The sequence below is a fragment of the Thunnus albacares genome, chromosome 2 (genome assembly GCF_914725855.1).
Source record: "Thunnus albacares chromosome 2, fThuAlb1.1, whole genome shotgun sequence".
Taxonomy (NCBI): domain Eukaryota; kingdom Metazoa; phylum Chordata; class Actinopteri; order Scombriformes; family Scombridae; genus Thunnus; species Thunnus albacares.
Genome location: NC_058107.1, coordinates 16,154,209 through 16,167,870, shown reverse-complemented (window position 1 = coordinate 16,167,870; position 13,662 = coordinate 16,154,209). Strand labels below are relative to the sequence as shown.

Below are 13,662 nucleotides of genomic sequence, written 5' to 3'. Positions count from 1 at the left end.
TTCACCATAACGTTGGCCCCCAGGGGCCACCATAGTCCCACAGGTAGGGTCGGTATTGATAGGCTTTATAGAAGGAGGTGATCAGTGATGATCGGACCAAATCATCCCTCAGACTCAGTCCCTCTGCTTTGTACACATCCTTACAGAACTCTGGTGTTTGCTGCTTTCTTTTTGTTTTATACCTCCGGTTCTGAAACCAGATCTTCACCTGGGTCTCGGTCAGTCTTAAAGTGCTTGCCAGGTGAGCCCTCTCTGGGGCTGACAGGTACTTCTGGTGGTTAAATTTCTTCTCCAGTTCAAGCACTTGCAGGTGTGTAAATGCTGCCCGGGAACGCTTCTGTTTCCCTGAGGACGTAAAACCGCTGGACTCTGAGGTGCTGGGACAGGATGTGCCTGACGACTCTGTGAATAAGAAGATGTGATTGGGTCATTGAGAGGGAAAATAAGTTTTTAACAGTCACAGTTTATAAATTTTCCTCTTTAAATCTACATCTTAAATCACACTATTACAACTTCTCATGATGCAAGCCTTTATCACATCTTCAAAAAACTTTTTTTTTTCTGAAAATCAAAGTCAAATACACAGAGTTTAGCTGAGTTTTCTATCAACTGAAAGCCACGCCTTCCATTGAGAGACATACAGTATGTATAGACTGCAGAAGCTCACCTGTCTGCGCTCCAAATGTTGACTCCAGCGGGCTGAGTTGCTCAGACAACTTTTCTGATTCCTCTTCCCACTCTGAAAATCTTTCCATCTTCTGTGAGCAGCACTTCCCATTAAATCTCGCGCTGTCCTTAACAGAGAGGATGTCCTCTATGAGGAAGGAAGTCAGAGGTTTGACTGTATCAGACATTTCCATCCAGTAATCCACAAATCGGACGCCTCTCAGTGCCAGAGGGCTGCAGTGGCCGACGTGGTGCAGCAATGTGTCTCCTCACACACACACACAGTCTGAATTTATACAAGTGCAGGGCGGGTTCACTGACAAGTGGAGGAGGCGGGACCACTAGCTGCGTTACTTTCATTTGTTCACCTTCTTAGGTCTTCATGGAAATTCCTAACATCAAATCTTTTGAAAAATATGTGTAAATAATATACTTTTTAATATTTTTTCCTCGAAATCCTTCTATGCATATAACATATTTTTGTAAAATACACAATTTATATGTTTTTTAATTGTGTATGCCTGTGCAATATGCTTATGGGCCCTTTTTATACAGATTTTACACACTCAGTTACCAGTTTATTAGAAACTAACTAAAACTATACTACTATACAGTGTAAAACTACTTCCCTGCAACATATCCTGCTTTTATTAAACTTACAATGTTCAGTTATTGTGATACTGTTTCAGAGAGCTGTTGATTCATCTTTATGGTTATTTAAGAGGCTGCAGTTTGTGTTGCTGTATTGTTTTATACTGACAGACAAAATATCAGAAACGTTGACTCCAGCGGGCTGAGTTGCTCAGACAACTTTTCTGATTCCTCTTCCCAATATAATGTGATGCAATTCAACAGCACCACAAACTACAAATAAACTTAAAGCTGAGTGCATTTACACCACAATTTCTGTATATTGTAGTTTAAAATCCCATATATTGTGTATGTTGTGTATGATGTATAGTGCATATCTAGGCTGAATAAGATATATACAAAACACGGGGTAGTAAACTAATGTAAAAAGCAATATGTTCACATTGAAAGTATGTTTATTGTACTTTGAACAGCATTCTAATTTTATTTGCATATCTGGCAAAACAACAAGTCCCCCAAGAAACACTAAAAACAAACACATCACACCAGATAGAAATGTTAATGCATTATAAAGTGGATAATCTCACTCATATTGTATATCAACAGCAGTTAGATGGACTCTTGAGCTCCATGCCCCCCTCAGCTCAGTGCAGTTACCCGGTTGTCTGCGCCTGCAAGGGGAGACTGCTGTGTCTGCTGGGAGAGGGGGAGGGTCAGAGTGGGTGGTCATACCTACTGCAGTACTAATGATTTGGACACATTTAGGCCGGCTCCTGAGCGGACACAGTCATTGTTCAGAGGCTGTTTATTTGTTGTTCCCTGTGGTTCAGCCTGACCTTTCTCCAGAGAATGAGACATTTACTAGCAGTGTATATGTCCCTCTGGGAGTTCATGCTTCATTTGGAAATGCGTGAATGTGGGGATGATAAACACGATCGTCTCCATGCCCCCTGCCCCTGCTGACTCCTCCAGCTTCTCTGCATCAACCACACACCAAGCAGTCACCAACACCTTAAAAACATATTGATCAGTGGATGCTTTATCATGGCTCTAATTCAATTAAAGTATCTGTCCAGTTAAAGTGCTGTCTACTTTGTGTGAAAGGTGCAATATAAGTTTAAACACTTATTTCCTAAACTTCCTATCAACTGGGGCAGCTAAGATGTACTTCCAGTGAATGGTTCCCTCCCACATCACCTATTGTCTGATAATATGGTCAAAAACACACCCTACAGCCTTAAAACCACTGTAATTATTATACAAACATGCACTGAAGACTTTAGACACGAAGCCATTCACCATTTCAACATTGCCATATTCTGAAGAAGTATGATCTTCTCTGCTGGGAAAACCTGATCAAATATAAAAATGTCCTCCTAATTTATAAGATTATACATGGTTTAGTTCCTCCTTAGCTCCTCTGTCTGGTTTCATCAACTTCAAATCTACCACAAACAGAGCTACTAGAGGTGCAGATAGGGGTTACTGCACAATGCCACTCAAAAAAACTGCATTTAGCCAGGCTGTCTTTTCCTTCAGTGCATCACATCAGTGGAATTCAGTACCACAATCAGTTAGAGAGTCTCCATCCTACTATTCATTTAAGTATAATGTTAAGAAATGGTTTATTGAGAACCAACAATGTCAATACTGAAGTTGTTTTTATCCACCTTTAAAATAACTGTATTCCTCTTGTACCTGTATCATCTGTACTGTATATGTGTTGTATAATTACTATATTAGCTGTATTGTATATTCTTTTTAGCATAATGTAGTATGTTTTTAACTATTGTATATACTGTATTATTTTTTATTATTCTAGGATGCCTGACGACATCAGGCAAAGAGACTTCTGATGAAAACTAGCCTTTTGGCCAACCCGAGTACATTTACGTTTGTGGAATGTTGATTAATGTCCATTGTCCCTTTTCAAAAAAAATAAACTGAAATTGAAATAATTTAATGCATGTGAAGCGTTATAAAAGCAATCAGTTTTTAACATACTGAGGCTCTTCTCAAGCATTAGCTGTTGTCTTGTCAACATAGTATTAAGATGACCTGTATGATATGTTTCACCTTGAATTCTTTGTCTGTGTCCGTCTGTCTGCCAAAGTATGTTGAACTGTAAGCACAGAAAGCCTTTATCCCTCAGTCTAGACACAGTTTTACACTGTTGGAGACGCAAACCCTCATGCTTACTCTTGGATCACACAGTACTGGATGGAATACATTGTGAAAGTAATGATTACACTGAAAGAAAAACACATTTTAGAAACTTTTTGATTATGCCAAAAAAAAAGACATTTCTTTGATCACTTCAATATCTCTTCAAAAATACATCTCACACTCATGGGCTGTCATTAAACACTGCTGGTTCTGCATCAAAAATACTGACTGAATTAGAAAACACACACACACACACACACACTGTCCAGTGACAAGAGCATGACAAAACCAGCAGTGAGAGTGGGAGTGTGGAGGGTGGTACTATCATACTTTAAAAATGTCTTTTTATTGAGGCTCTACACCAAAGGATGGTGTCATCCTCTACCTTTATTCTGAGACAATCTACATGATTGCTCATAGTTTTGAACAATGACATTTCCACTCTATGTAATGCATCCATTGCAAAGATGTTTAGCCACATAGTTGTACATCAGACATGACATAGTCAAACCTCTGACCTTTTAGCCTGGGAAGACATTTGTCTTCCGCAGTAGGTAATATGTGGTGACGATGTTTTCTTTGAGACACTGCGACTTGTTCTGCCATCAATCTTCTGTTGTTGTCCTGTTATTTTCTTTGTCTGAGATGAGCAGCGAGACCATGTTGTAACTGTACATGTGTTCGACTGTTATCTGCTCAGCATCAGCTTTGGGTTATACTGTATCCTGCACCTGGGTTATTGCACAAAGCCTTCACTCATTCACGCATATGTTAGCAGACTGAAGAGTTCAATTTGAGGTTAGCACACAAACCTCCATTAATACAAGATAATGTAGAAGGTTTGAACAAATTCAACTGGTTAGCAGGAGATGATTAACTTAATTTAATTTAACTACTGCAATAAGCAATTAATTGACTTTATACTTTTGTTTTGTTATATAAGAATAAAATAAGCCTATTTGTGTGTGATCATGTTAATGTGAAGGGCAGGTTTACATTGGTGATGTTGGAGTTTTCCACTAGATGGAGCTTTAAAGCCACAGAGTAACCAACAGAAAAAACCTCACAATGAACTATTATACCAAAGATTAAAGAGAGTGAGATGTTGTTCTAGTTCTTGGATAGTTTGGCTCATAACTACAAAATCAACCTTTTCTTGAGCTGATTTATCATCATCTCATCATCTCAGCACCAATCATAAACACCAGATTATCAGATTGGTATTAAAAAGATGTTTTTACATACTGAAGCCAAAGATGAGACATCTGCCTCTCTGAAACTGACGTTATGCTGTCAACAGTATGACTTGAGGGCTTTTTTTGAGTAAGCCATTCACTGATGGCCAGAATCACGTCATGCTTTATTTAAACTGACCCTCATGAAATGTGAATCACAACATTGTGTTCTGTAATCAAGCATCTTTATTTAGGGATTCTGGCTTTCATTCATACGTCTCTCCGTCACGTCTCTCTGTCTCTCTCTCTCTCTCTCTCTCTCTCTCTCTCTCTCTCTCTCTCACACACACACACACACACACACACACACACACACACATACAACAGCATTTTACCAAATACTCTAATTTTATCAAAAGCTGGTCTGTACAATAAAACACAACGACTGCACATTAGTTGCATTTTTCCATTACAGTAAGAAAATGTACAGATGTGGACACATTTTCGTAAAAGTCCAGTGAAAGTTTAATAGAAGTATTTTTCAAACTTGTTTTCTTTTTACTGTATTACCTATTTTCAGGACTTTTCTCTATTGATTGTAGTTTGTAAAAATATATATAATTAATCAATCAGTTAATTATCATTCAACATTTAGGGAGATAACCAGTTGAATTAACTTGCAACTTTTTTTGTTCGTTTGTTTGGTTGGTTGATGTAAATGTAAATTCAGGTAGATTTAAATGAATTGTATAATTATGTAAGATAATTAAATTTTAGTCGTTATTTCTTATCAATCACATTTCAATGGCTTTTGCAGAACTCTCTCTCTCTCTTTCTCTCTCTCTCTCTCTCTGACACACACACACACACACACACACACACACACACACACACACACACACACACACACACACACACACACACACACACACACACGCACACACACACACACACACAGGTTTTATCTGATCTCTTGAAGTGTCTCTGGTCTCCTCTCTGTCTACAGCTTCATCCTTATCTGAGCAGAGATGCTCCTCCAGCTCCTCTCTCCTTCTCCCAGAGGGGCTTCTCCTCTTCAGGGCCCCCAGCCTGTGTGTCTACGTGCATTAAGGGTGACACACTGACACACACTTACTTTTTTCTCAATTTCTATTATTTGAAGACAGAGCACGTGGACTAATTTTGAAGTATCCATAATGGAAAAAAAAAACAAACTTATACAGCATTGCTACAACTCTGTGGGAAATTTTCTTTTAACCATTAGTTTTGATGTAATGTTATAAATCCCACCACATCGCATTGTAGAATTAATACTATATTTGTATAAGCTGTCATATAATAATATAGTAATATATACAATTTTACTGTACTACGTTTAATAACCAGTCAACAGCATGGGATAAATTAAAAATGAGAAACACTTGTGGACTGCCAGTGAATTCTGTCCTATCTGTGTCTCGTCGGTGAGTGACAGGTCAGACTGGAACTGTTTCCCCCGTTTGATTGAAAGTTTTAAAATGTTAAAGAGCCACTCTGTCTGCGGGTTTGTTTACCAAGCAAAGCTCCGGGACAGGACAAGCTCTCCAGCCTTATCAGCGGATTTGTGAACGGGACAATGATGAGCCCAGTTTGATAGAGCAGCCCTGTCAGCTCAGATGTCACTTCATCCATTAGCTGTTTGATGGCTCTCTTTGATAAACAGCTCCACAACCAATTAACCACAGAGTTTCTAATGATCAGGTATGCTGTTTACAATTGGATCCTGAGAGGAAAATTACACATTTATAACTGGAAGTAATGAGTCGAGATAACTTGAGATAACTAGAATAACATTTTTTATTATAAAAGATAATTGACTTTTTAAAGCTTTGATGTCGGTCTTCTCAGGAAGAGGAAAAGTAGGGACCAACATCAAAATATTTGATCTTTCAAACATTTGATCGTAGACTGACTTATGTGACAAGCCCTTAAAAAATACATACAAAACAATATTTTTTATGTCACGAAAAGAACATTTCCAGAATAATTAATCTCCTCTTGTGGAAGCAATTTCAGCTGCATATAAAAGTAGTTTGTAGGAGATTAGTTGACATATATCAACCTGGTGTCACCAATCTGCGTACAAATAATATGACTTTAAACTTTCAAATTGCGCACAGGTGATACGCAAATTTAACGCCGCGTTTCTAAAGGTCCGCGTGTCATTTAACGCCGTTGGTCAGGTTTAGGTACAAATACCTGATTATCTATCCATCCACCCAACCCGCCTCCTCTTAATAAGCCAAAATCACCTCATAAAATGAGAGAAAGTCGCAATATATGACGTCACTTCTCTGGGAAGGATTGGTGTATCACCTGCACGCATAATTGGACTTTGGCATCTGCACCGCACGCAATTTGAAAGCGTAAAGTTATTTGTACGCTGATTGAAGACACCAGGCTGCATATTTAACTTGTAAAAACAGACTTTATATCATGACCTTTTTGCAGATTTGTAGACATTTTATATGTTTACTTCTTAATGTGTTACTATTTAACGAGATATAATCGAAAAGATAAAAAGAAAAATGATTCCACCCTCCAAGACAGCGTCTGTAACCAATCAGCCAAAATTTATTGTGCCTCTGACTTACAAAACACAAGAATATTTCCAACACAAAATATACAATACGAATTACACATTGAAATATTTGATTATCTTCTATCTTCTATAGGGAGCCCTCTTTTATTCCTTTTATCACCAGCCTCTTACACCCTGTAATGAAGCCTGGAAGTGTCCGTGGCTGAGGGGCCCCTCAGTGCTACCTGTTACATCAACCAGCTGGTTATTAGACATCTGTGCACTGTGATAACTGCATCCATACACACTGCTGTTTCCATATCCAAACACGGGGTTATAATGTCCAAGAGTCACATTGTAAGGTGCTGAGTGGGAACCTGCGCCGCACAGCTTTCCGTCCCGGACCAGCACCGGCACCGCCACCCTCCTCGGTGCAGGTGGATAACCCGCCAGCTCCAGAGACTTGTCCTGTCTTTGGCGCTTGCATTTGTACCTCCTGTTCTGAAACCAGATTTTGACCTGCGTGGAGGTGAGTTTGAGGATGTGCGCCAGCTGTTCTCTCTCCGGGGCGGACAGATAGCGCTGCTGCCTGAAGCGCCTCTCCAGCTCTGATACCTGGGATTGGGAGAAGAGGACCCGGGGCTTCCTGCGCAGCCTGGGACCGCGTTTTGAGTTTTTGTCACAGTCAAGAGAACTGTCAAGACCGCTCATCTCTGTGAAAAAAGTTTTAAAAATTAGGTTAAGTTTATTGAGATGAAGTGTAGGATACAAAATTTCAAAATTTGTTCAACGGCTGCAAAAAAATAAAATAGAATTAAATCAATTCAAATCAAATAAAAATCATAAAAAAAAACCCAAACCAAAACAAAAAAAACACACACACACACAAATTGTAGCCATATGTTTTAAAATAATTTAGTGTTAAAAAAACTGCTGATGCAGTGGGATGATATAATTTGTAAAAATGCAAGCATTTACTAAGTAACATCTGTAATGTTAAATGTTTAAAAATGGTCAGACCATAAAGACACTGAAGGAAAAATATTTTTCGGTAAGACATGAGAGTTTAGTAATTTGATTATTTTTTTTTTTTAAAAAAAAAAGACACCGTATTTCAACCAAATTAGTTATTTTACACCAGTTAACCTTTAATCTTGTAATTGATGTAAACTCAGTGAAAACGTCATAGAAAGGCACACTGTTCACTCTTTTTCCTTTAAATTTTGTGCGCCTGATTACCTATAATACCCATATTGTCTGTAATAACTGATCACAGTGACCAATCACTTTTCTATTGATAGTGGTTTATTAATAAAGAAATTCTTGTTAATGGTATTTGTTTGGGTTTTTAAATAAAGACATTTAAAGGTAAATGAAAATGTTTCAGGTCGTGGTGAGCCGTGTTTCTTCCCTGCTGTCAGGGATAAAGGCCCCAATCTGTCAGGCGGCCTAAACCCATATAACCATACACAGCGTGTATAAACTGGGACTGATATGATTTTGATGTATGTATTTTCTCACCGTGATCATTTATCTCCTCTTCTGCTGCTGAGTTGTGAGTATCGAGCTTCTCCTGCATCCCAGAGAGCTCTGCCTGGCAATCGTACAAGTCTCTGGTCCGGGACGCACCGTGCATGTGTGGATGATGCATCGAAACAACTTGCTCAGTCATCAAGAATTCACTTCCAAAGTCATGGTGGTGCTCCAGCTTTAAAATATCCTTGACTGAAAAAGGCGTCGTGCTCGATGAGCTGGGATGCATCCCCACTTTCTTATTGGCTGTAAATTATTTTGATCCGTTTTTACGCACTGCTCTGGAGCTGCTGCTGGACGGTTCCCTCAGCACACTGATGAGTGAGGGTCTGGGAAGATTAAAATCATTCAAGGGTCCAGCTAAAGAGCAAGAAGGAGATATGTGTCACCCCTCTCTAAAACACTGGCCAACACCCAGCCTGCGCACACACCTCTCCTTTTCTTCTCACTTTACACAGAACAACTCACATCACATCCACCCTTCACTTTGCATGAGGAGGTGCAATGTGATTGACATTTTAATGCAGTATTGGACACATAAACTACTGGTGCAATACACGTTTGAACTAATTTCTATACAAGAGGTAAAATAGTTTTTTCTTCAGCTATTGATCCCTTGAGTGGTAAGTACTGCAAAAACAAATAGCGTTGGCCTTTACTTCGTCTTAAAATTATGCTGCTCAAAACACTTTCTTCATTAATTTTAAATCGTTTTATCTAGAAAATGTCACAGTGGCAAATGACTTCTTGAAACAAACGTATTTGCATCGTTGGAAACAAGCGAAACTCTCAGACTTTAAAGAAGGTTTCTACAAGAGATTAATTAGCCTGTTTAAAAAGGAGTAATGTACCCAAACCAGCTTCTGCTGAGCCAAGCAAAGCCACTTAATCAGTAAGCAGGTCCTCGGGGGGTTGAGTGATCTTAGGTGATGTTGAACAGCCTTACCATCAACATTGTTTTCCAGCCACATTATTAGTGTTCTCAGGCCACAACAAACAGTAACATTACACCTGATGTTGTGGAAGTGGAGAGGCCGCGGCGCCAGCCTGGGATGCATGACTGAGACCGAGACGCGCGTCCACACAGACAGGAACAAGGACAGACACGGGCTGTCCCACTGCAGGACACAGCAAGAACTATGGGGGGCACTTAAGTCTAGTCGAGTTTTTTTTAAGGCAATGATTGAAATTGTTGATTGATCCTTTATTTGTGACAGCTGGAGTAATAACAGATGTCAAAATCCAATGGTAACACCATAATAATGCAGAACTATAATGCAGTCATCAAGTCTTGTTTCTCACTAGTAAGAAAAGATGAAGTCACTATGAGTTTATGTGATTAGTTAAAATGGATCAATTAATGAGTGTTAAGTCACAGTTACATACATTAGTGTGTATGTGTATTGTTCAGTGAATGATTTGTATTCAACCACCAAAACTCAGAAAAAAACTCACAATAGGTCAAAGCCGCAGCAACACATGTAGTATATAGAACGACTTTATTGTTAGATCAATGTGTTTGAGTTTGTGGCCTTCATCAGTGTCATTGTTCTGTGTGTACCTGCCCAGGAGCTGCAGATGGAAATTAACTAATAACTAAATCTGTCATAAATCATCTGTGCATGGTTCTTGTTTAATAAAGAATAATAATAACAATAATAATCCGGGTTTAAACTCACAGCCTCAGAATTGCTCTGCAGGTTACTTATATGTATCACCCACTGACTGATTGCACCACTGGATCCTGTTGAGTTTCCATGTGCCAAAACTGAACAATCGATATGATGTTCTTGAAAAAATAGGCAGATGATCTTTGCCAGTTAGATCTGTTGTCAGGTTAAATGTGGGGCTATGCTGGTAGATTACTGAGGTCATCGAAATCAGAAATATATATATATTTGTGAAGATTTTACCAAGCTGACAGAATGAACAAAACAGAGGTGTCAGAAATATGACCGGAGAGTCAGGAATCCACATCCACGCAGTCCTGAGATCAGGCCTCATCAGGCAACAAGTGAAAACACCTGTGTAAGTGAACCATGTTGTTCTGTCATTAGATTAGTTTAACTAGTTTAGTTTAATTATCAACTCCAATGTCCTCAGAAGCTGCAGTTTAAACAGCTCCTGTGGTTTTATTTTTAAACCCAGTTGCTGTGTCCTGTAGAAATCATCTAAATGCCACTAGAGGTCCCTGTTTCTGAGATTTAACTTTGAGTTTTTCTCCTTTATATACACACACAAAAAAGCACTATGCACACAATTCTGAAAACTTGAGGCTCATGTATCAACAAGACTCCAGACTGCTAAACTCTAAACACAATCCGATTGCTGTCACTCAAATAGAAATTCTAAATCACATTTTGGTCTCTGCACAAATTGCAAAAACATTGGCCTTCAAAATGCCACACCGTAATAACCAATTGGTCTCACACAATTCTCACCTGTTCAAACTGAATTGGCAAAACATTTCAATCATGTGTCAGAGCATAAAAGACGCCTCAGATAACCTCAGATATTCATACCTGAATATGTAACATGGCCTCATGAAGCCAAAACATATTTAAACTATTGGGAAAACTGTAAACCTGCTGCAGAAATGCAACATGACATATGTTGAGTTTGTCGGTGATATTATAGTCAGGTGAGATACGTGGATCATTCACTCACCTGAGGCTATACATTACAGAAAAATAATCATAGATGTATTGTAAGGCCAACTTCTCACAGCAATTTTCATGTAAGCTAATGTAATTTACAGATGATCGATGCTGCAGTAGATTGTAAGGAGACAAGAGTTATTATTGTAAGGAAAATATATTCTGTAATATGATTTACATTCATGATAATCAAGTGCTAATAGACCTTAAATGATGTTGTATTTTGTTCCAGTTATTTCTAAATTCTTTCCACTGCAGTTAAGCAACCGATATGGTGGGTAAGTGGACCTACAGCATTTACGTCACATTCCTCTGAACCTCTATAAGGGAACATCATCATACTGTACATGTGGTTCAGCTCCAGTTAAGCTGATTGGTACGGTATGTTATAGCAATAATAGTGAATAAGAATGTTAGCTTCTGTTTTTGCATCTCAACTGTAACATTAACCTGAATGCTTTTCTGTCTCAGCAGCTCCCTCCTGTTTCTATTTTTGTTTCCTCAAATAAAATTCACTTTATCTGCCGGTCATGTCTCTGGCCCTCAGTGAATGAGTCTGTGTGCATTGTTTGTTGTATTATATTTCCTGGGGTGCAATTTAAAAGGTGACATTCACAGTCTCAATCTAGGACATCCTGCAATAATCACTGCAACCAGGGCCAGACAAACCTACATAGAGGGGTCTGGGCCAAAAATGAGCTCTAGGCCCCCACTTAGTTTGTGGTATCTGATTAATACCAGGAGTCCCTGTCAATGACGGGACTTCAAAGGTGATAATAGTGCTGGTGTTAACTTATTATGCTTTAATCATGACTGCAGTATTTTAATTCATTAATATGGTCACAGAATCATCACCATACAGTGAACTTATTAATGAAACTCGTAGTGACTTCATTAGTTATGCATTACTTAAGCCTGTGTTTTGTAAGCTATTATAGTTACCAATTCAATAAAGTAATTTTCAGCAATATAGAGGTTAAAAAAATGTGACAAAAGTGATGCTTGGGGGAAATTATTTATGTCTTTCAAACACCTATGACCACCTGCAGTGTAAATTTGTGATTTATATAAAATTGTTTTTTTATCAGTGCTCAAATGTGCCAGTGGCCCAAAGCTGATAGGTCCAGGTTAGTAAATATGGGCATTAATTGTCACAGTTCAACTGTTTTTTAAAATTTACACAATTAAATACCCATTAAGATAACAATATAGATATTTAATGGATATTCTTTTTTCCCATGTATGGTCTATCATTCTTGAAATTCATGTTTTTCATTCAAATAAGTGATCAAATAAATAATCTGGTGCCTTTTAGAAAAGACATCTTGAGTTTGGGACTGTACTGAAATAGAAAAAAAAGTGACTCATGCATTGAGTAATCAGCTTTGTTCAATTAGTGGTTGGTTTAATATGGGAGCACTTTCAGGAGTGCTCTGGTAGTCTGGTAGCATGCCACATAACCACATCTCTCTTGTTTCCTGTCTGCCACTTCACTGTTGACTGTCCAATAAAGGTAAAAATGCCCCCACACCACATGCTTTCATTAATATTCTTTTCTTTTATATTCAACATCTGTATCCACTGAAGAGCTACTTTCCCTGGGCCTGTTCTGTTGGTAAGATGAACTTGAATAATGGTTTTAAAATCATTTTTAAACTTATTGAGGTGGTTGAATTCTTAACAACGATATTCTTTGAAAGAAGCTCACCTTTTACTGACAAACCAAGAAACCTGAACTTCAAAAGCAGAAGGACAAAACTGAGAAGTCAACTGTGAATTGTTTGACACCTTGGGGATTTCAGGGTGTCCAGTTTGATGGGTAAATTACTTAATCACCGCAGCAGTATTCTCTGAAGGCTCGGAGCAATCCTCTCTCTGAGTTTCTGGGACTCCTGTTCGTTCACTACTATTGATTCCACCATTTGTCCCCTCAGTGTAACATAAGAAGCTGGCTAAGTACAGTTTACCACAAAATACCCCTAATTCATCATACAGATAAATAGGAGGCTGATAGCGGCTGAAAGAGGAGATAGAGTCAGGTGAAACTGAACCTTGCCTTCCTGTGACCAATATGCCACTAAACATGCTCATCAAAATGTTGTCTGACATTGACATTTCCATTCAGGAGCGAGCAAGACTTTACTTAGAGTGTAGAGTCATTCAGTAGTCATGGGATATGGGAGAAAAATCTCAGTTAGGTTTTAACCTTAAACCCATGCTAGCAAGTATCCATGTTGAAGTATCCATGATCAGGACAGCATAAATGACCGGCTAGAGGGGATGCTGTTCTGTTGCTGCCCTCTGACCTCCTGGG

The 13,662-nt window shown here is 38.6% G+C and overlaps 2 protein-coding genes across 2 annotated transcripts; both read right to left on the bottom strand.

Moving 5' to 3' along the window:
- Position 1: 1 nt before the first annotated feature.
- On the bottom strand, positions 2 to 860 carry nkx3-1 (NK3 homeobox 1). The gene is made up of 2 exons (XM_044338123.1): positions 668 to 860; positions 2 to 402 (listed from the first exon to the last, which is right to left on the bottom strand). Exons 1-2 carry the CDS (start codon positions 858 to 860, stop codon positions 2 to 4), a joined length of 594 nt encoding a protein of 197 aa, XP_044194058.1.
- A 6,467-nt stretch (positions 861 to 7,327) lies between these two features.
- On the bottom strand, positions 7,328 to 8,940 carry nkx2.7 (NK2 transcription factor related 7). The gene is made up of 2 exons (XM_044338042.1): positions 8,680 to 8,940; positions 7,328 to 7,871 (listed from the first exon to the last, which is right to left on the bottom strand). Exons 1-2 carry the CDS (start codon positions 8,918 to 8,920, stop codon positions 7,336 to 7,338), a joined length of 777 nt encoding a protein of 258 aa, XP_044193977.1. The 5' UTR covers positions 8,921 to 8,940; the 3' UTR covers positions 7,328 to 7,335.
- Positions 8,941 to 13,662: the final 4,722 nt, after the last annotated feature.

Excerpts from the sequence above, each read along its gene's own strand:
- nkx2.7 (XM_044338042.1), bottom strand. The coding sequence starts at position 8,920 with ATGCATCCCAGCTCATCGAGCACGACGCCTTTTTCAGTCAAGGATATT. Across the intron at positions 7,872-8,679 it reads AGAGGAGATAAATGATCACG|AGATGAGCGGTCTTGACAGT; the intron begins GTGAGAAAATAC and ends CTTTTTTCACAG.
- nkx3-1 (XM_044338123.1), bottom strand. The coding sequence starts at position 860 with ATGGAAATGTCTGATACAGTCAAACCTCTGACTTCCTTCCTCATAGAG. Across the intron at positions 403-667 it reads AACATTTGGAGCGCAGACAG|AGTCGTCAGGCACATCCTGT; the intron begins GTGAGCTTCTGC and ends TCTTATTCACAG.